The sequence below is a fragment of the Geotrypetes seraphini genome, chromosome 2 (genome assembly GCF_902459505.1).
Source record: "Geotrypetes seraphini chromosome 2, aGeoSer1.1, whole genome shotgun sequence".
Taxonomy (NCBI): domain Eukaryota; kingdom Metazoa; phylum Chordata; class Amphibia; order Gymnophiona; family Dermophiidae; genus Geotrypetes; species Geotrypetes seraphini.
This window is the reverse complement of record NC_047085.1, coordinates 207214926-207237120: the sequence shown is the minus strand read 5'-3', so window position 1 is coordinate 207237120 and position 22195 is coordinate 207214926. Positions and strand designations below refer to the sequence as shown.

Genomic DNA, 22195 nt, shown 5'->3' with positions numbered 1-22195 from the left:
AGTGTTTTAGGCTTGTGCAAATGAGGATGGAGCTTGCAGGAATGGGGCAGGGACAGGAAAAGAACTTGCGGGGATGGGATGGAAAATTTGACCCTGTGTCATTCTCTACTCTGAAGATCATAGGAATTCTATGAGCGTTGGAGCTATTACCGCTGCAGCCGATGCTAAAAAATGCACTACGGTTTTGTAAAAGGGGGTTAAATATGGTAACCCTAGTGAATCATTCCCATTAATCATCCATTTTGAATACCTTAGACTGAGCTAGATGTTAAATAGCTAAATATTTAGCAGAATTTTCAGCTGAAAACAAAGCTAGTTAGGGTAAATTGAAAATTTGTGTACATAATACATTAACTTGTTCACCGAACAGATCTTTGAAAATGAATCTTTCAGAGAAACAGACCCTATGTCTTATGTTAAATCATAGTCTAATATGCTTTCAACACTTGGGAAAGGGTTATAATTTGGCGTCTACCCCAGTGGAAGAAAGAATATTTTGATAGTCCCAGTATGCAAGACTATCGATTAGTTTTACTTTGTAGAAATAGACAAGTACCAATGCCCTTCTGGGGTTGTTTTTTCCTTACTTCGACCCTCTTTAATGCTGTTTAATCTAAATGGTAAATTTACAATTTGATCTGTTTTCAAATGTCAGTAAACAAGTTTAATATAAATGTAACCAGTTTAATACACCAAGAAATTGACAACAAAATGCAATTCTGAATTTAGAGTTAGGAATAGGTTGTCATCTGTCATTAAAAAAATATATTTCTTGACTGATAACATGGGATGGCTGCTAGTCAAATAATAAGACATATTAAACCCAACTACTGATACTTATTACTTTATTTATATAAGCTTCATTAATGGGTCCTTTTACTAAGCTGCTTATCATGGAAAAAAATGAGTTTAATGTGAGGTGTGCTCAGGCATCCTGTGATAATTTTTGCATGTGCTACCCACGTGCTTAAAAAAACAAAATTTATTTTTATACTGCTAGTATTGGTTGGCAGAGAGTAGGTATGCTCCAAGCTAATCAGCACAGCTATATTGTCATGCCATGTTGAGACCTTATTGCCTATAAAAGAGGTATTGCTGAGGGAAACTAATGGGAAACTTAGGGCCTGTTTTACAAAGTCGCGCTAGCGGCTGCTGCATAGTAACGGCCCTGAAGACCATAGAGATTTAAAAGGCTTTGGGGCTGTTGCCGCGAGGCAGCAGCTAGCGGGGCTTTGTAAAACAGGCTGTTAATGTGTAGCCATTTTACCCGGATGGGAATGACACACGTAAACACGTGCTAAGGCCACTTTTTAACCACAGTTTAATATAACCATGTTATAAAGAACATTATTTAACTAAAATATTAATTATACACTGAACTAAGCTAGTACATTATATGCTGGTTTAAAAAAACAAACAAACCCACCAAGCCAAAATCTTCTCAACTCCTCAAATCCTCTCATATTGGCTCAAACCGCTGAATGTCTCCAGCAACCCCAACTACATTCTTATTCCAGTATATCAAGTGTGACAAACCTTCTCATAAAGTCACATTTTAATTGTATCATCAAAAGCACAAGTAATTGTCTTCATGATACAACTCATCAAGCAGCAAATTCCAACATTTAGGAGTAAGATAGCTAAAGGTTGTCCATTTAGTATGTGATAAGCTAATTGTATTGTTTATAACACAGTTTAAATACTGTACTATCAAATTCTAGGCAACTTACAATAAAATTGATTCCATAAAAATCATCTGGGCCATGGAATATTTAGTTATGCCTGCTGTGAAGAGTGTAGTTTTGACCTGGAACACACTGGTTCAACAATTTACATAGGTATTGAGGTCTTTGTTGATGGTCTAAGGGTGCCTAAATAATAAGCAAAGGGTCTTAATTGAGAACATATAATCTTTATCTGTTTTTCTTTCTGTGAAGTAAAAAATGTAATTAATACATATAAAACCCTTAAATACTAAGCAAAGGGTCTTAATTGAGAACATCTTAATATGTATAAAACCCTTAAATGCTAAGGGACTGATTCTACAAATGGGTGTTCCGATTGTAGGTGTTGTTAGGCGTCCTACCACTGTCTGGCAGCCAATCAGGACACATGTTTTTAGAAAAAATCTCCTCAAGGCAGGACACCTACACTGTAGGCATTTGTTATGGGTATAGGGAGACGCGTAGGGACATCTAAGCTCCTCCAAGGCTAGGCGTGGGCATGGTTTCACCCAGAAGTGGTTTGGGGCGAGTTTAAACAGCCCTAGGCGTCTCCCTAGAGCTGCAACAGATTCCTGAAATATAGGCCTGCAAAATGCTGGCCTACATTTCAAATCTTAAAAGTAGACTCGGCACAGGAATCCCAAATCAGCTGAGCCAGCAGGACTCCCTAAAGCCGCAGCTTTGAAGAGTCCTACTGGCTCAGTTGATCGAGGGGAAAATACCTCTGCTGTGATCAGCTGAGCCAGCTTTGGCAGAGAACCCCCTACACCCACCCCCAAAATCAGCAGGAAGAATATCCACTTCCTCCTGCCTAATACTGCCCGATTCCCCCCCTCTCCCACCATCAGTGATTGGCAGGAGGGCCCATTCTTTCCTGCCTAAGACCCTCGATCCCCCCAAATCCCCCCTCATCGGCGAGTGGCAAAAGGGATGTCCACTCCCTCCTGCCACTGGACCCCCCCCCCACTGAAACTGCCGACACCCCACAAAACCCCAACACCCCATTCTGACTCTCCCCAAACTCCAACATCCCATTCTGACACCCCCAAACCCCAACATTCTATCTGACACCTCTAAGCCCAACCCGACCCCTCCACCCCCTTGTACCTTTTGAAGAAAGGCAATGGTGAGCCCTTCCCCTTCCCGGTGCATCCTATGGGAGTGGCCTTTGTTATCTTTGCCAATCTTGAATCTTAAGCCGCATCCCTGATTGGCCCAGGTGCCTTAAGGCTCCTTCTATGGTTTAAGGGCGCCATGTTGGTGGGGGTGCCTCACCCTTCCTTCTCTCTGCCCTCCCCACCTCTTATTCCTCCCCTCCATCCATATGCCCATCTTCCTTGCCCCCATATCTCTAGTTTAGAGTTGTTCATGGTAGTCAACATTGTTTTCTTCGTGACCCTATCGGCTCTCCTGCTGACGTCACTTCCGGGTGCCACACATAGGAAGTGACATCAGAGGGAGAGCCGACGGGGTCGTGAAGAAAACAATGTTGTTGACCACCATGAGCAACAACTTCAAATAGAGGTACGAGGGAAGGGGATGCGTGGGAGAGGTGGAGATGAGGGCGGAGGAGGGGCACCACCGTTCTGGACACCTCACCCTCACTACACCACTGGGTGCCAGGATGGGGTATAGGGGTTTGGGAGGTGGTACCATTGGTTGGTGGATGTTGGGTTTGGGGGGCCGGCAGCAGGAAAGAGTGGGCGCTCTCCTGCCAATTGCTGATGGGGGGAGGTGACAGATTGAGGGTCAGGCAGAAGGGGAGTGGGCATCCTTCCTGCCCATCACCAATAGGGGGGGTGTTAGGAGGGAGCGGGCATTCCTCCTGCCATTCACCAGTTAGAGAATCAGGAGGTTAGATGTCTGTTCGTTAGGGCAGATGCGGTTCTGCATAGGACGCCAGTATGCGATTCTCAGCCGCTTCTTAGGCAACCGCTGAGACCAGCATCCTATACAGAATTGGGCCCTAAATGCAGAAGATTTTTTTGTATACTTTAAATAACATAGAATTGTTTTAAAACCATAGATATCTACCAAATAGTAGCCAAGCAAGATGAATGTTAAGGGAAATAAAACTATGGAGCTTAATGGAATTGAAACCAAATATCCCTCTATCAGAAAGGATTCAAGACAATAAAAATAATTAACCACAGTTTGTATATTCTGTTTTTAAATGAGATAGTAAAAGATACTGATCAATTTAATCCTACTGATTTTTCAGGTAATGAAGGAAGTCCAAAGTGCATTGAATACAGCAGCTGCAGATGACAGCAAACTTGTGTTGCTCAGTGCAGTTGGTAGTGTCTTCTGTTGTGGTCTTGACTTTATTTATTTTATACGACGCTTGACAGATGATAGGAAAAGGGAAAGCACTAAAATGGCAGAAGCTATTAGGTATGTAAATTGATTTTCAGTCATTGTAGTAATGATTTTTTTTATTCTTGAGATCTTGATATGAATAATATAACTCCTGTTCTGTTTCAATGGCAATTACGTTGTACAGACCTTTATGAAGAGGTAAATCCCTAAAATAAGAATTTTGTTAGACAAGCTTGCCATTTAATGCAATAATGTCACACTACTCAGATTACATTTCTGCCTGCTTTGATCACTTACATCACCATCCTGGCCTGGATTCTGTAAATGGTGCCTAAATTGTCCAGCACCTAGAAAAATGGTTTACAGAATCACCCCTATGTAAAAACTTAAGCACCAGAAATGTAGACCAGGGTTTTAAAGGCCTACATTTCAGATGCTTATATTTTTAGAGAATCGCATTTAGCGGCGCCTATGTCACACTCTGCCCATAAAAATGCCCACTTAGGTATGAGGCACTGCTAAGCGCCATACAATAGGCACTTACTTTTTATAAAATTGGGTAGGCGCCTATCGCCCAATTATGTTACATCCTCTCTGGAGTCAGTAAGATAGGTATTTTATCTCAACCCACAAACCAGGTCTTGCAGAAAGCCATACATTTTTTTCAGCTCCTCCTTCTTAGCAGAGGAACACAGAGCCCTCTAGGGTTTTTAGTTTTGTAAGCAAGCCATGCAGACGTGCTTCTGATCTCCATGCTTCTTTTTCTTATTTTTTTTCCTTACATTCATCCTTTTTTGGTGACTTCGGTGCCTTGAGACCCCTTTTGGAGGGGTTTTCTGCCTGGGAGAGGAAGCAGTTTCCTTGGAGCCAGACTGCAGCTTCACAGGGCAAGCTTTGGGTGGACCTGTGGAGCCAGTCTGCTGTGTATCACCTCAAGGCTCGGGGTCTGTTCTCCTGGGAGCAAGTTTGCCTCCTGACCTTGTCAAAGACTTAAAGCACAGGCTGTTTGCACCCCGAGTAAGAGCCTTCGGGGTATCAGGGTGCGGGCTGTGTTTTCCCACCACCGGTTCCGAGGGGGTGGAGATTTCAGTCGAGGTCTATCCAACAGGTAGCCAGAAGATCCTGAAGATTGGACTATTTTGAGAAAATTTGAGGCAGAAATTCCTTTCCCTTCACTTCAGCTGCACAGACAGAACTGGCAGGCTGGCACTTTGGAGACATTACTTCCTGTGTGAAAATAAAAAAGGGAGGGGGGGTCTATAAACATGGTTTATAGCAGTTTCTGGGGGTAGGGTTCAGGTCTCCCACCTCCAAAACCTCTATTTCAGCATTTTTCTTTTTTTTTTTTTTAAATCATCTCCATGGGCCATTTTTGGTAAATTTACTGGCAGCAGCCATCTTGGATTTTATCAATCTTTTTACTGCCTCATTACTCCTCGATATTGCAATAAATTGTTAGGGATGGACTCCTCTAACCCTAATCAGATGAATTCTTCTGTGGATTGTGCCATAGTACCAGTGGAGGAGCATTATATACCCCATGCAATGGCACACCCAAGGAGGATGTGGGAGCTTCAGGCTTCACCTCCTTTGGATCTTCTAGGTCTGGGGAACCGATGTGGGTCTGGGAAATGGGCAGAAAATCCCGCCCAGTACCTATTTTTGGTGGCAACACGAAACGCAAACGTGCCGAGCCAAGGGACCCTCACAAGCTTTGTTTAGGGTCCTTCAGGAGTCATCATTGGCCTCAGTGAGTGAATTTTACCATGGAATTTGTTCAGCTCATATGGAGAGCATACCTTATGGACCTGGCTCATTCGGCGCAGCCGATGGGCGTGCTGCAAGCTTCCAGGCCAGTGCATTCCTTTGTGGAGGTCCAGGTCCCCATTGCTCAAGTTCTTAAGGATCCAGACTGCCTTAGTTGACACACTGATGCTATGCCACGAGTCAGGGCGCGTGTCTTCTCAGCGTGACCTCAGTTCAGATAGCTAGCTAAGAAGCCAACCAGGGGAGGTGGGTGGGTTGCGAGAATATCTGCCTGTTGTCCCTGGATAACAACTGTTACGGTAAGTATCTGTGCTTTATCCCAGGACAAGCAGGCAGCATATTCTCTACATGTGGGTGACCTCCAAGCTAACCAGAATGGGACAGTGGGAGAGTTGGCAATTTAGGAGAACAGATTTTGTAAAACAGACTGGCCAAAATGGCTGTCCCGTCTGGAAAAAGTATCCAGACATTAGTGAGAGGTGAAGGTATGAACCGAGGATCAAGTGGCAGCCTTGCAGATTTCCTCAATAGGAGTCGATCTGAGGAAAGCTACAGATGTCGCCATTGCTCTAACTTTATGCCCTGTGACCCGTCCCTGCAGGGGGAGACCAGCCTGAGCATAGCAGAAAGAGATGCAAGCAGCCATCCAGTTGGAGATGGTTCGCTTAGAAACAGGACGCCCCAACCTATTTGAATCGAAAGATATGAAAAGTTGAGGAGCAGTCCGATGAGCTTGAGTGTGTTGCAAGTAGAAAGCCAATGCACACTTGCAGTCCAGAGTATGAAGCGCCACTTCTCCAGGATGAGAATGAGGCTTTGGAAAAAACACTGGAAGGACAATGGATTGGTTGAGGTGGAAATCCGAAACTACTTTAGGTAAGAATTTTGGAAGTGTACGAAGGACCCCCTTATCCTGATGGAAAATGGTGAAAAGTGGATCCGCAACCAAAGCTTGCAGCTCACTAATTCTTCGAGCAGATGTGAGGGCAACATGGAACACCACTTTCCAAGTGAGATATTTCAAATGAGCCCTATCAATCGTCTCAAATGGATGACAAAGACGATCCGTGCTGGACCAATGTCCTTGAGTACGGAGACTGTCGAGATGAGCCCCCCAAGCATAAGCGGAAGAGTCTGTCATGAGGATCTTCTGCGGAGGGGGCGCCTGAAACAGCAAACCTCTGGAAAGATTGGAAGAGAGCATCCATCAGTGGAGAGACTGTCTCAACAAAGGAGTCACTGCAATGTGTTGAGAGACTGGATCCCGATCTTGCCGCCACTGGGACGCTAGGGTCCACTGAGGAACTCTGAGGTGAAGTCTGCCGAAAGGAGTCACGTGAACTATTGAGGCCATGTGGCCCAGCAGGACCATCATGTGCCTTGCGGAAACTGTCAAAAGAACAGACACCCGTTGGCAAAGGCGTTATGTTCAAGTATTGGGGTCCATGGCAGTCTCCCTGGAGGTTGTGCCCTGGGCCAGGACACATATGTGGCCTCTACGAGAGTACCTCCTACCTTCAGATGCCCCTTCCCTGGACGAAGCCACCACGGAGCAGCTTGCACTGATGGATTCAGGGAGAAGCTCTAGTGCAGGGCATGCCTCTTCGAGTTCTGAAGTGGATTACTGTCATGACTGATGCCAGTATTTCAGGCTGGGATGCTCATTGTGGGGATCACTTTATCCAGGGCCAGTGGACTGCCCATCAAAAGTATTGGTAGATAAACAGTCTAGAACTTCGAGCCATACATTTGGCATTGAGAGCTCTTCAAAACACCTTTGAAGTAAAAATGATAAGGGTATTTTCCGACAATGCCATGGCAGTGGTGTATGTGAATCAGCAGAGAGGCACCAGAAGTGCTCACTTGAATCTGGAAGCTCAGTTGCTTCAGTGGGTGAAGCTACTCCTCCAGGCTATCTCTATAGCACATTTGGCCAGAGTGAAAAATATGCAAGCTGATTTTCTCAGTCACCAAGTCCTGGACCCACAGAAAGCATGTTGTCTCATTGTGTGTCGTTGGGGCAAGCCAATGATGGACTTGATGGCCTGACATCAGGGTGGTGTTTCTCCCCCATACTCGTTGGCAAGTGCTAGTCAGTGAGTAATCTCGCATATTGCAGAGCAGAACAGAATGATGTTTACGGGGAAGTTCCCCGTGCCCCCTTTGTGTGTAAGCTTTGTTCCAGTGATGTTAATTTGCTTTTGGACTCAACTGTAGGGGGCTCTGTGTTCCTATGCTAAGTAGGAGGAGCAGAAAAAAATATACGTTCAGCTTGAATATTTGAAGAACCCTCCAATGACAAATACAATTAATACTTTTAAATAGTTAGTTACACTGCTGTGACTATCAGAATTCAATTTCAAATTTCTTCCCTATACAAAAAAAAATCCTCCTGAAAATTTGATATCTGGTAGAGAGAAAGTTGCTCTATCTAGTGCTTTTTGAACCAAAGTGATTGCTGGTGTCAAAACTGAAATATAAGACTTCAAAAATAGATAAATTTGTTAATATTTTTGCTGCTCTGTTTGACTTGCAATATCTTTACAAATAAATGAAAGCAGGCCTTGAAATTTTCTTAGATGAATAGTACAGTACTCCCCCAATACTGAAGTCAAAGCAGCTCTTGATTGATGAGGCCTGACTTTAGTACAGGATGAGGAGGTCGGAGCATACAGTGAGTGATTTCCTTCAATCGCCGGCACTCCAGCTGCCCTCTCCTGCCTCTCCTTCTGTCCTCTCCTGGTTGGTGGTTCGTAGCCAGAAAATACTGCGAATGACCGGGACCACGAACCACCGACCGTGAATTCACAGAGGAGCACTGTAATCAATAGTTGAGCAGGTGTACAAAGCAAGAAGACACCACTTAATTTGTTACAAATGTGTGCACCACAAAGATGAAGCCAAAAATTAGCGAGTTGAGTTTTTGGCCAACTTTGGCTTTGAGGCATTAGAAGAGCACTTAGCCAAGACTTTTGAAACTCTAAAAGCTTATTAAGTACAAAAAGTTGCACCAGTAGACTAAATTTCAGGCTGATGTTAGCAATACTCTGTACAGGAGACCCTTGAAGTTGCCCTTTTGTTTCGTATGACATGCAGAAAAATGTTAAGGCCTCTACTTAGGCACTACATGAATTTCAGGTTTTAGGGGTTGAAACTTTGCATGGCTTAGTGCCATAAGTTAGGGTATCTACATGCCAAGCTTCATTAAAATTAAAGATGGTAAGGTAGGGACCACTTGTACAGTTGACATGGACTGACCCAAAAGGCTACATCATAAAGATGGGGGGGGTATTGTCAAATATATACAAATTCAACCCAGCAACAACTAAAAATTTTAAATATGTCTTATATCACAAATGAGCCATCGGAAGCGACTCTTTCATACAAGTACATAGGCTGTGGCTCGTTTGCGCTTTTCATCGGCTTCCAGTATCTTCGCATTTCAACAAATTCAACTGCATACTGTGCACCTTAACTTAAATTTCATTGTATTTAAATCCAAACAGAGAATAAAGTTTATTTCAATGATAGTGACACATTTTAATTCAATGGACCAAACACCGATAAGAATCATGCTTCAAACTCTGCATCGGGGAGTGGTCCTAAAAGAGAAACAAACTGTATGACCCAAACTGTGCAGAATATCATAAAATATTAAAACTCTCTACAAGAAGCAGCACCTCATTCAACTGATTTGCAAATCTTTGAATGAGTGCTACTCCTTGTACAAAGTGAGTTCATGGTGATTAAACAACATTTTTATTATTCAGTCACGTGTAGATTCCAAAACAACATTAACAATCAGTCACTGGTGTTACTCCCATTGCTTCATCCTCCAAAGTCTGAATTAAATTCAAAGTATAGAAACAGAAAAATGAAGACTGATAAATACCTTATAGTCTATCTAGTCTTTCTATCCATGCTATCTACTATCCCTTCCTCTCCCTTAGAGATCCAATGTACTTATCCCAAGCTTTCTTAAATTCAGATACTTTTTTGTCTCAACCATCTCCACCAGGAGGTCATTCCATGCATTTACCACTCTCTCCATGAAAAAGTATTTTCTCAGGTTGCTTCTTAGTCAATCCCCTTTCATCGTCACCCTATGCTCCCTCATTCCAGAGCTTCCTTTTAATTGAAAGAGACTTGCCTTATATGAATTTATAAAAAAACAAATCAAAACTGCAGCAAATGTACAAGGTGCAGGAATTTATTCAATTAAAAGTCATAAAAAACATGTATGATACCATCAATAAAAATAATAATTATAATGATATTATCCAAGAACTGGTTCTTGTTGTTATGCGTACTGGACCCGAAACAGTCTGTGTTTCGAAAAACATTTCTTCCTCAGGGGTTCTATGAAAAATGGTGATATGGTACAATGTGAGATAATGAGTGTGGGTATTTTGCTACACCAGTGGTGTAAAAGAAATGGTGTATAAGAATGAATTGTGACATCAATGGTGCATATAGAGATCACTAGACAGAGGAGAACCAATCATAAGGTATTTGTGCACAGGATTATACTAAAGTGTATTGGATGAGAAAAATGAAAAAAAAAAAAGGTGTAATGGAAACTAGGAGAAACCACTCTCAACAAATAATGGAAACACCGTGCGGATTATGTGAATTTATGCCATGTAGCTATTTAAATGTTTGATTTATCAGTTTTGCTGTTTTGAAACGACATACAAAGTGTCTGAGGTCTTTTTCCCTCTTGTTTTATGAAATGATTTATAGCCCAGATTCACATTGCTATTGATGTTACTTTTGTAAAGACATATATTGTTATTGATAACATCTTTGATGAGATAATTTTTGAAAACTTTTTTGCAATTCTACTTTGAACGTTTATCTTTTGATCATTGGCTGTAGAGGGGTTTTTTTTGTCTGTTTTATTGTTAGGTATTTAAATGTTTCCATCATATCTACCCTCTCCTGCCTTTCCTCCAAGGAATACATATAGAAATCCTTAAGTCTGTTCTCAAATGCTTTATGAAAAAGAACACCAACCAATTTAGTTGCCTTCTTCTAGACCAGTGGTTCCCAAACCTGTCCTGGGGGTTCCCCAGCCAGTCAGGTTTTCAGAATATCTACAATGAATATTCATGAGAGAAATTTGCATGCACTGCCTCCACTACTTGCAAATCTCTCTCGTGAATATTCATTCTGGATATCCTGAAAACCTGACTGGTTGGGGAGTCCCCAGGACAGGTTTGGGACCACTGCTCTAGACTGAATCTGTCCTGTGTATATCTTTCTTTTTGAAAGTGCAGTCTTCAGAATTGTACACAATATTTAAAATAAGGTCTCAGCAGAGTCTTATGTAGGGGCATCATTACCTCCTTTTTCCTATTCTCTACATACCCAAGCATCTTCCTAGCTATTGCTGGCTCCAAAGGTTGGCCTGAATCTCTAACAAATGGTGGCAAGTAATATATTCTTGATACAGGAGGTATATCTAAGCATGAATCAGAGCCAACATAGATTTAGTCAAGATAAATCTTGCTTCACCAATCCACTAAATTTATTTGAAGGGGTGGATAAATATGTGGATAAAGGTGAACCTGTCGATATTGTGTATTTGGATATTTAAAGCAGTTGACAAAGTACCTCATGAAAGACTTCTGAGGAAATTAGAAAGTCTTGTGATAGGAGGTAATGTCTTATTATGGATTAAGAACTAGTTAAAAAACACAGTTACTTACCTGTAACATGTGTAATCTGAGAACAGCAGGCAGATAATCTCATATATGGAGAGATATCATCCACGGAACACGGTATGGACAATGCAAAAGTCTCAAGACTGCCCATACTGCGCATGTGTGAGTGCCTTCCTGCCTGATGTCAGCTTGCATTAGTTCAGTAAAAAAAAAAAGCTAAGAAGCCAAATAGGGGAGGTGGGAAAGTTGTGAGAATATCTGCCTGCTTTCTTCGGATAGCATCTGTTATAGGTAAGTAACTGCTTTATCCTAGTGCAAGCAGGCAGCATATTCTCACTTGTGGAACTCCCTAGTTGCCAGGATCATAATTTTGTGAGCTTGGTGAAATCAAAAAGGTTGGACAGACATTGGCATCTAAATGGAAAATAAACAGTTCGCCGGCCATGTAGAGATGGTTCTCTTAGTGTTGAGAGCTCCAAGTCTGTTAGGATCGAATGAGAGCAGCTTAACCAGTGTGAGAATGTGACCTTGGAAAGAAAACAGGGAGAACTATAGACTGGTTCAGATGAAATTCTGAGATGATTTTCAGGAGGAACTTTGGATGAGTGTGAAAAACCACCCTATTGTGATAGAATGTTGTGTAAGGTGGACCTGTGCTTGAAGTTCACTGACTTGTCGCACAGATATGATGCAGATTAGAAAGACCACTTTCCAAATCAGAAACTTGAGAGATGAAGTCGAGTGGTTCACACAGAGGTTTCATCAAAGTAGAAAGTATAACATTAAGATCCCAAGCAGCTGGAGGAGGCTTGATTGGTGGTTTGGTATGAAAAAGGCGTTTCATGAATCTGGAAACTATAGGATATATTGGTAATGGCTTTTTATCCAGAAGTGTATGAAAAGCTGTAATAGCACTGAGGTGTACTCTTACTGAAGTAGTCTTGAGACCAGAGTTAGAGAGTGTAAGGATTGTTAGGTCAGGTCCCCCACAAGGTGAGGTGGTAGGGGTTATGTGAGAGGCGCCCTTACACACGCCAGGTCCAAGGTTCAGTTCCCTCACAGAAGATTCACCAGGAGTAGAATCCAATAAGAAACACAGCCAGAGGTGATTGCATAAAGAATATATTATAGAAATAGGCTTACAGAAAAGCAATATTTATAAGCATTACAATTAAGCATTACAATTAAGTAGAGAGCAAAGCAGTTTCCCTGCCTTACAGAGTTCAGAGGCAAAGAGACAGAGAGTCTGAAGTTTTAAGGATAGACAGAGAGCTAGACAGAGAAAGAGAGCTGAATGTGTGTTGCAGAGAGGAGGCTTTTATAGCTTGGAATCTTATTCTGAATATAGAAACTATTGTATGTCCCAGTATCTTTCTGTTTAGAATTTTTAAACTGTTTGAAACAATGGTTAATTTAATTGATAAGGAAGGTGTGATACTTGCAGGCATGGTAGATGGGATTAGTCTCTGGCTTCTTTGTCCCATTCAAGCAGCCTATCTTCTTGATAAACAATCCAGTCTGGCTGGATACTTAATGTATGTGAATTCTGTGCAGGAGAACAGAATTCTGCATCAACATTCCAGAGTCAGATAATTTCCCATAGGCCTTTGCTGACATTAGTTCTGCCAACTGAAAATGCTGATTGCTAGCAATAGCTATGCTGACAGAGAGATGCAGGAGGTAGTCCAGAACTGATGGGAGAAGATAAGTTATTGGATCCAGTGGGTTCAGATTATACTAGAGCAGTGGTTCCCAACCCTGTCCTGGTGGACCACCAGGCCAATCGGGTTTTCAGGATAGCCCTAATGAATATGCATGGCGAAGATTTGCATGCCTGTCTTTTCCATTATATGCAAATCTCTCTCATGCATATGTATTAGGGCTAGCTTGAAAACCCGATTGGCCTGGTTGTCCTCCAGGACAGGGTTGGGAACCACTGCACTAGAGTATGAAGTGAGTCCACTTAAAGCAATAACATTGTTGTGTGGAAGGTTTTCTAGAAGCTTGAATGATGGCTGACACTGGTACAGAAAATGGTAAAATATCTAGTTGTTGAGAGAAAGATACCACCTATGAAAGTCAACTAACAGATTAGGAGGAAGAAGAGAACACACATTCTGCGTCGGCAACATTGGAAAGATTTGAAGTGTGATGGGAGAAGAGGAAACCATTGTTGACATGGCCACTGGGGCACTATGCGAACCATGGTTGCTTGTTTTTGACGAAGTTTGAATAAGGTCTTACCAATTAGAGGTATTGGAGGGAAAGCATATAGAAATTTGTCTGTCCAGTCTAGGAGGAAGTCATCAGACTTCAACATTTGGGAGTATAGATTCTGGAACAGAAGTCTGGAAATTTGTGATTGTGAGGGGAGGCAAAAAGACCTACTTCTTGAGTTTCCCCAATCCGCAAGTATTTGATGCAACATAGTTGAGTTGAGTGACCACTTATGAGGTTGTATAAGTCTGCTCAACTTGTCTGCTAGGACATTCTGTTTTCCTGCGAGATAAACTGCTTTGAGGAATATATTGCACAGAATTGCCCAGGACCAAATTCTGATTGCTTATTGCAAAGCTGGTGAGATCCTGTGACCTCCTTGTTTGTTCACGTAGTACATGGCTACTTGGTTGTCTGTTCAAATGAGAACTACTTGATTGAGCATGCAATCCTGGATTGTGCCAAGAGCATTTCGGATTACCCGAAGCTCAAGGAGATTGATATGGAGAAATTTCTCTTGAGGATTCCAGTTGCCTTGAGTATGGAGACCGTTGAGGTGGGCTCCCCAACTGAGCATGGAAACATTTGTTGTCAATATCTTTTGATGTGGTGGAATGTGGAAAAGAAGGCCTCTAGACAGATTTGTTGGTGATAGTTAAAAGTGTATCAGTGGCTTGAGACAATTGGGTTGAGAGTGCCCACTGAGGTCCTCTGAGATATGATGGGAAAATGGAGTGACAAACTGTAGATGCCATGTGACCTAGAAGATGCATCATTTGATGTGCAATGATGCGTTGAAGAGAGGAAGCCATCTGGAAGATATGAATCGAAGCGTCGAGTCTGTTGTGGTAGAAAGGCATGAGCTTGTATAATATCTAGAAGAATTCCAATGAAGTCTAGAATTTGAGTTGATTAGAGATGGGATTTCTTGTAATTGACTGCAAAACTGAGAAGTTCTAGAAGATGTATAGTTGAATCTATGTCTAGATGAGCTTTTTGAGGTGTCGGGGCTTTGATCAACTAGTCATCCAGATAAGAGAACACATGAAAACTGCAAAAGTGGAGTGTTGCAGCCTTTACAAGTAAACATTTTGTGAATATTCTGGGTGCTGATGCTAGACCAAATGGAAGCACCTTGTATTGGAAGTGGCGTGTGTCTACTCAGAAGTGAAGATATTTCCTGAGGGTTGGAAGGTATAGAGGAATGGCCTAGTGGTTAGGGCTGCAGCCTTGATGTCCTGAGGTTGCAATTTCAAGCCCAGCGCTACTCCTTATGCCCCTGGGCAAAACACTTAATACAGTGGTACCTCGGTTTACTAGTGCACCGGTTTGCGAGTGTTTTGCAAGACGAGCAAAACATTTGCAAAATCGGCGCCTCAGAAACCGAGCGCGCCTCGATTTGCGAACGCTTCCCCGCTAACCGGCACCCTCCCCCCCGCGATCCGGCACCCCTCCCCCCCCGCTGCGACATGAGGTCCCCCAACCCACCCTAACCCTCTTCTTACTTCAGTATAGCCTCCGCACCGGCACCAGCATGTTCTGCCGGTGCCCGAAGATCTGCTTCCTGTGCTGGGCCTTGAGCATGTGCGCATGCTCAAGGCCTGAGAGTTCACGTGCGCATGCTCAAGGCCCAGCACAGGAAGCAGATCTTCGGACACCGGCAGGACATGCTGGTGCCGGTGCCAGTGCCAGTGCGGAGGCTACACTGAAGTAAGAAGAGGGTTCGGGTGGGTTGGGGGACCTCAGGTCAGGCGGGGGGGTGCCCGATGGTGGGGGGGGGGTGCCGGATCGCAGGAAGGAGGGTGCCGGTTTGCAGGGGGGCCTTCGGGGGGGAGCAATGCCGGTTCTCGGGGGTGGGGGAGGAGGGGGGGTACCTATCAAAGTGAGTTTCCATTATTTCCTATGGGGAAACTCGCTTTGATAAACGAGCATTTTGGATTATGAGCATGCTCCTGGAACGGATTATGCTCATAATCCAAGGTACCACTGTATATATACATCCACTCAGTGGTGTAGTAAGGGGGGGAGTGGTATGACGGTCCACCTTGGGCGCCATCTTGATGGAGGTGCTAGCACCTCTCCGACCCCTTGCAACATGCGCGCCTTCCCTTCTCTAGTGGACTGGGGGGGGTCATAGACCATCCCCCAGCTCGAGAACCCTCCACCCCCCACACTGCCCCCGTACCTTTTGTCAAAAATCAGGCAGGAGGGATGCCCATTCCCTTCTGCCTTGAAGGGCCACCTCTTCATAATGGTGGCCCTGCCCCCTTCTGGTGCAACCTGTCGAGGGGGATTGTCAGGGGGTCCCGGTTTTTACAGAGGGGGAAGGGGCAGGCACACGGGGGGGGGGGTATGGAAGTGCACCTCCACCCCGGGCGCTCACTACCCCACTACATCCACTGCCCTTTCTATAAAAAAATTTAATTTGATTAGTCCTGAACCTACCACCTTTTGTATTCATGTGATCTGCTTCTATCTACTGAAACAGGCCTGCTTCGTATACATTATTTTCTTACAAGTAATTAAATACTTGTCCTTAATTTCTTTCAGAGTTTACGTTTAGACCCTGAATGATGGTTATAAAATTTAGTATTTGCCTTCTGGATCAAATCCATCTAATTTATATTCTTTTGAACTTAGGTATCCAGGATTGTACATCTCACCTAAACCCTGCAAACCACCCACCCCAGGCAGCATCAACAGCATTCAGTGGCACTATTTAGAACCATCTTCATGCCATTGATAGCATTACAAATTGCTTCAGCTACCTCAAGGCTATCTGGATAGCAGCAACTCTTGCCCCTATTTAGATATTAGTGCTGAATATCTGGATTTTTTTTTAAACTATCACAGTTGGCATTTATAGTATGTGGCAGCTCAATATTGACCCAATGTAGAGCCAGGTATTCACAGTGGAGAAGGGCATAGATATGAATGATTCACCTGATGTGTGGCATTCATGAGGGAAGGATGTAATGAGAGTGAAAAGAGGAGAGACAGTGAGAAGTTGCAGAATGAATACATTTGTACTTTTGAATTATATGTGGTAGTGGATAGGGGGCCCAATGTAGTGACTCAAGCATTGTGCAGGTATAGCATCACATCTGAGAGATGTTAAGATTTCTACATTTTTAATAGATTTTAGTAAACAGTAGTAATTGATGGTTTACAGATCTAAAAAGAAATTGGTTTTGTTCTAGTCTGGTAAGGTCCTCCAGCATCATCCCCATGGTTGTTTTCAATGTGTCCTGCCATCTGAGTGCAGGTCACCTTCTTCACCTGGTACCTTTGAACTTCCCAAACATGATATCCTTCTCAAATGATCTTTCTCTTCTGACAGTGTGACCAAAATAAGACAGTCATAACTTCATCATTTGGGCTTTGTTGGTTCTTCTGGTCATCCATAGCACACATAAAAATCCTTCTCCAGTACCAAAGCTCAAGTTTAATATAATCATTTCCCACTTACCACCAAAGAGATTCTAAATTTTTTTTAAAAATTCCTCTCCCAGCCTTCTAGAGTAAGTGCTGCCACAGCTACTATCCAAAGCTCCTTTATTGGTATCATTCCTTGTGAGTTGCTTGTACCACCAAGAACATACTTCCAGAAAAAAAAAAATATCAAACGGATTGCCGGAAGTCTTAGGAAGGCCTCTTCTTGACTGACACAAAATATTTGCATAACATGCACTAACCAACAAGAGGCTGCTTCCCAAAGAAGCAACATGTTTTCTGCAGCTCCAATACTGCTTTCTATGTGGTCCCTTAGGCACCTGATCTGACTTTTTAGTAGCCATGGTGATTGGTGAATGGGGGTTTTGAGGCCTGATATAGACTATCCTTTTTCTTAACTTGAAATAGAAAACATTTTACCAAGTGACTAATGCTTGAGATTGAACTCCTACCTAGTTTTTCCTGAAATTTTATCAACTTTACAAAAGAGATTTTTCATATTTTGAAGCCTCTCTATGCAAGGGATGCACACCAGAAAAAAGTGATTTCATCAAGAACTAATAGTCTAAAAATATGGTGTAATTTGTTAGGAACAGGAATTTTTTTAAAATGACAATACAATGTTTAAATGCTGTCAGATACAGAGGTAAAGGTTGCTGCCAAAGCACAAGACTAAAGTTTGATTAATATTCCTAAGCATAGTTATTTCTTTTTAGGAATTTTGTGAACACTTTTATTCAGTTTAAGAAACCCATCATTGTAGCAGTAAATGGACCTGCAGTTGGACTTGGAGCATCAATATTGCCTCTTTGTGATGTTGTTTGGGCTAATGAGAAGGCCTGGTTTCAAACGCCGTACACTACTTTTGGACAAAGTCCTGATGGTTGTTCATCGCTCACATTTCCTAGGATAATGGGTCTGGCTTCTGTAAGTATTTTTTCTTTTGTCTCTTTTAACAATTGAGGTTATTGCTGTGAAAGGTGCAGCATTTAGTCTATAAAAAATTTTGTTGTATCTTTTTTTCCCCCCCCCACAAATGATAGTATAAATTCTCAGTAAACAACAAAATAAAGATCTCTATTATATTCTTAGTAAAATGGCTTTCCAACTCTATATTTTTCCTAGTGTTGATTGACCAGTTCAAGGGAAAACAGTTTTAGATTTAGAAGGTTTAAGTCATTCATAATTTGGAATTATCAGTAATTAATACATAGTTATTTTTACGTAGCATTTCTAGACATAGACTTCTGCATGCAAGATACCTTTAGCAATAGATTTTTGTATTACTTTTTTCTAAACTATTTACTGTATTTCGCTCCATAAGACGCACCCTAGATTTAGAGGAAAACAAGAAAAAAACCATTCTGAACCAAATTCTCCCTGCCAGGCTCTGCACCCTGTTCCCCCTCTTGTGGTCTAGTGGCAGGTGGGGACAGGACAGGCAGGCCTAGTGGCTGGCAAGCAGGTAGGGATAGGGCACAGGGCAGGCAGGGAAGTCTGCTCAGCTTTGGAAAATGCACATCTCTGATACCTTTACATTTTTATTTCCTCTTTTTATTTTTTTAAAGCAATTCACATGTCCAGCAGAAGCCTCTTGCCTCAGCTCTACATTTGTTGTAAATTTAAACAAGTGATTAATTTACTGTAATTCCGGCAGGAGGGCCTCCTTCCCTGGTACCTTTTTGCATTTTGCAGGGCTGAGAAGCCTCCTGATTAATTCCGGCAGGAGGGCCTCCTTCCCTGGCACCTTTCTGCATTCTGCAGGGCTGAGAAGCCTCCTGATTAATTCCGGCAGGAGGGCCTCCTTCCCTGGCACCTTTCTGCATTCTGCAGGGCTGAGAAGCCTCCTGATTAATTCCGGCAAGAGGGCCTCCTTCCCCAGTATCTTTCTGTAGGAGCGCTGCATCGGCAGGCTCCCTAGCTGGACGGCTACCTGAGTCCCTATCTGCTGCAACAGCGAGAGGCAGGCACAAGCCCCGAGTGCACCTGCCTGGTCCCATGCCGCCACCCGGGATTGGGAGACAGCTCACCCCAGGTTTGTCTGCTAGTGAGTGTAGCACAGGCTGAGCGGTTCCATGGAGGTGCGCCCGGGATCTGAGCTGGACTGCGTGACCCTGCCAGGTGGTTGTGCTACGTATCTGAGGGTGATGGAGGTCACTGGCCGTGGAGGTTGGGCTGGAGGGGCAGTCAGAAGACTTGAAATCTAGCTTTACAGCTTCCTGAGGCATTAGATCTCCCTACATGCTTCTTCAGCACTGACTGAATTTCTCCCATGCAGCACAAAGGAACAGTGAGTAGCAGTGTGACAGCCTGTTTTGGCGATTTTGGGGGGTCTTAAAAAAAGGAGTTTTGGGTGATTTCCCTGCATGCCCTATCCCCCCACCTCTAAAATTGACGTTTTCTGGGGATTCCTGTTCTTTTCCCGGGTGATTGTATTGCAAAATTGGCACTCAACGGCCATCTTGGATTTTCCCAATTTGAATACATCAATATTTTTATAGTTCAGAGCTTCGTTTTTGCTCCAAACTTCATAAATGGCCTTCCCAGGTTGGGATGAATTGATTTCATGCCTTGTTTGCAGCAGATGGCTATTGGTTGCGCAGCTGTGTTCCACGTGCACTGCAGCCCATGAGGGGGGCTAAATTTGCATGGAAGTGGTGCCTTTCGCCTCAGGGGAGACCCTCCTTGAGCCTTCTGCCCCAATTTCCTTGAAAATCGCATTTGGGGGGATAGCCGATCCAAGATGGCGACTCGTACCTGTGTCTGGTGAGACGCTGTGGAACTATCATTCATTTTCCTGTGAACAGTTTCATTTTTTATTCTTATCTCGATGCCGAAGAGACGGGGTAAGAGCTCCGCTGCAGCCTCGCGGCGCCCTGAACACTCCCCTCTCGGTACCATCGAACACTTTCTACAGCGTCTGCAGAGGGAGCCTGGAGTCTCGGGGAATCGCCCGCTGGATTCTGTGGTGTGGAGTGACGCCGAACCGGAAGTCCCAGGGCTAGACACCACTCTGAGCCCCGACCAGAGGATTCCACCTCCCCCACCGCTGAGCGCAAGCTCCCCACGCGAATGGAGTGGGCCAGAAGCAGCAGCACTCCATGACCGAGAGGCTGCAACATCGGGGAGCCAGCAAGGGGAAGTTTCCATGGCTTTTTTAAGCCCAGAGAAAGTTCCAGCGGATAGGAGATCTGAGGGAGAAGAAAACTCGGATCTGCAGACAGAAGGCAGTCAAGGTGAGCCTTTTTCAACTTTACATGAGATCTCCTTTAAACATGAAAAACCAGCTGAAGTGACTCTTGACTCAATATGGGACCTTGTTTCTAAACTGGGAGACTCACTAACCAAACAGATTAAAGAAGGAGAAAAGAATATAAAAATTCAAAAACAAACAATAGAGGAACATAAACAGGAAATTTCCACTATTAAAGAAAAAGTAGGAGAAATTGAAAAAGAAGTAATAATGATTAAACAAGTTCAAACTACGATAATAAAGGATAATCAAATTATAAGAAGGAAGTTGGAAACAATGGAAAATAATTATCGGACTAATAACCTCCGCTTGCTGAACTTTCCAAAAGTTCCATCTATAAACCCAAGGGAGATGATAAAAAGGTACTTTATTGAGATATTAAATATTCCTGAGGAATCATTACCCCCTCTCACTCGGGTATATTATTTGCCTAACAAAGTAATAAATCAGCAAACGGAGAATCAGAAACAGGAAGCACAAGATCTTCAACAAGATTTGACAGCAATTCTGGAAGTATCAGATAAAGATTTGGCTAAACCAGCAACTCTTTTACTATCTGTGGCGTTGCTGCCAGATAAGGATTGGATTTTAAAAATGTTCTTTAAGAACAAAAATAAGGAATTTCTGGGCTTGAAAATTCAAATATTTCCAGATGTTAGTAGAGAAACCCAGAGTCGTAGACGTCAATTCCTTTTGATGAAAGCAGGAGTTGCACAGCTGGGTGGTGTTTTCTTTTTACGCTTCCCATGTAAATGTATTATAAGGTATCGAGATAATAAATATGTGTTTTTTGAACCGGCTCAACTTACAGCTTTCTTGACGCAGAAACGTTTGGAGAAAGAAGGAAGAACGACAACAACAATGTAATAGTAACAACTAATGGACTTGATAAATAGAATAAGCTCCTTAAACCAGTCACTAGATACCTTTTTCTTGTATAGGTTTATTAATGGATTTCCTTAAAGTTCACTCATAAATTCTTGGATCAATATTTGAGGACTTGAGATTGTTAGATTTAGAGATTTTTAGTATTATGTAAATTAATTTCTTCTATTATTATGAACGATTAGACAATCTTTCTGTACAAAATGTTTTGATTTTGTTAAAATTTAAAATGATAAATAAAGAATAAAAAAAAAAAAAAGAAAATCGCGTTTGGGGGCTCTCGGGTGAGCACTGGCAGCATCTCAGCGTAACGCAAGCACACTTCCAGAAAAAAACTTTATAAGTCCTCCAAGTACTCTGAGGAGCACAGGGCGGCTTTTGCCGCAGGAGACTTCCTTTTCCCCAGGAATTGTACAAAGGCTCTTTCAGGCATAACTTGTATAGAAGTCCATGTCTGATCATTCCACTGATGTCTAGGCTGTCCGTGGGGATGTTGCCACTGTTTGGCCTGATTCTTTCGCTTGGTTCCCCAGCAGGAACTCTGGAGCGTAAAAGGGCAACACCCCCAATGGCGTTGGGCACTCTCCCGATACCTCTGCTTCACAGGGAGGTTCGGCAGCGGCCACTGATGTGGAATGTTTGGCGGAGCTCTGCAATCTGGCTCCGTGTGTGTCTTGGGACCTGGCTGACGATCCCATAGCACACAGGTTCCTAAAATCTAATTGTCTGGAGGACTTCATCTCAGAAGCGCTGTAGGAATGGCCACTGCAGCTTACTAAGCTGGTCCAGCAGGAATGTTCTCTCATGAGTGCTCAAAAGGCCGCTACCTGCCTCCTTCCCTTAATAGCTGCGATGCGGGTTATATCCTGTCGAAGATTTGGGGTAACCCAGAGGGTCCCCTGTTTTGCACT

The 22195-nt window shown here is 43.1% G+C and overlaps 1 protein-coding gene across 7 annotated transcripts in view; it reads left to right on the top strand.

Moving 5' to 3' along the window:
- Positions 1-22195, top strand: part of CDYL (chromodomain Y like) — a 161030-nt gene that overhangs the window by 116004 nt on the left and 22831 nt on the right. For all 7 annotated transcript variants that reach the window (XM_033934781.1, XM_033934783.1, XM_033934788.1 and 4 more), the window contains 2 exons: positions 3946-4118; positions 17863-18073. In XM_033934781.1, coding sequence (XP_033790672.1) covers positions 3946-4118; positions 17863-18073 — 384 coding nt within the window. The remainder of the gene's footprint in view (positions 1-3945; positions 4119-17862; positions 18074-22195) is intronic.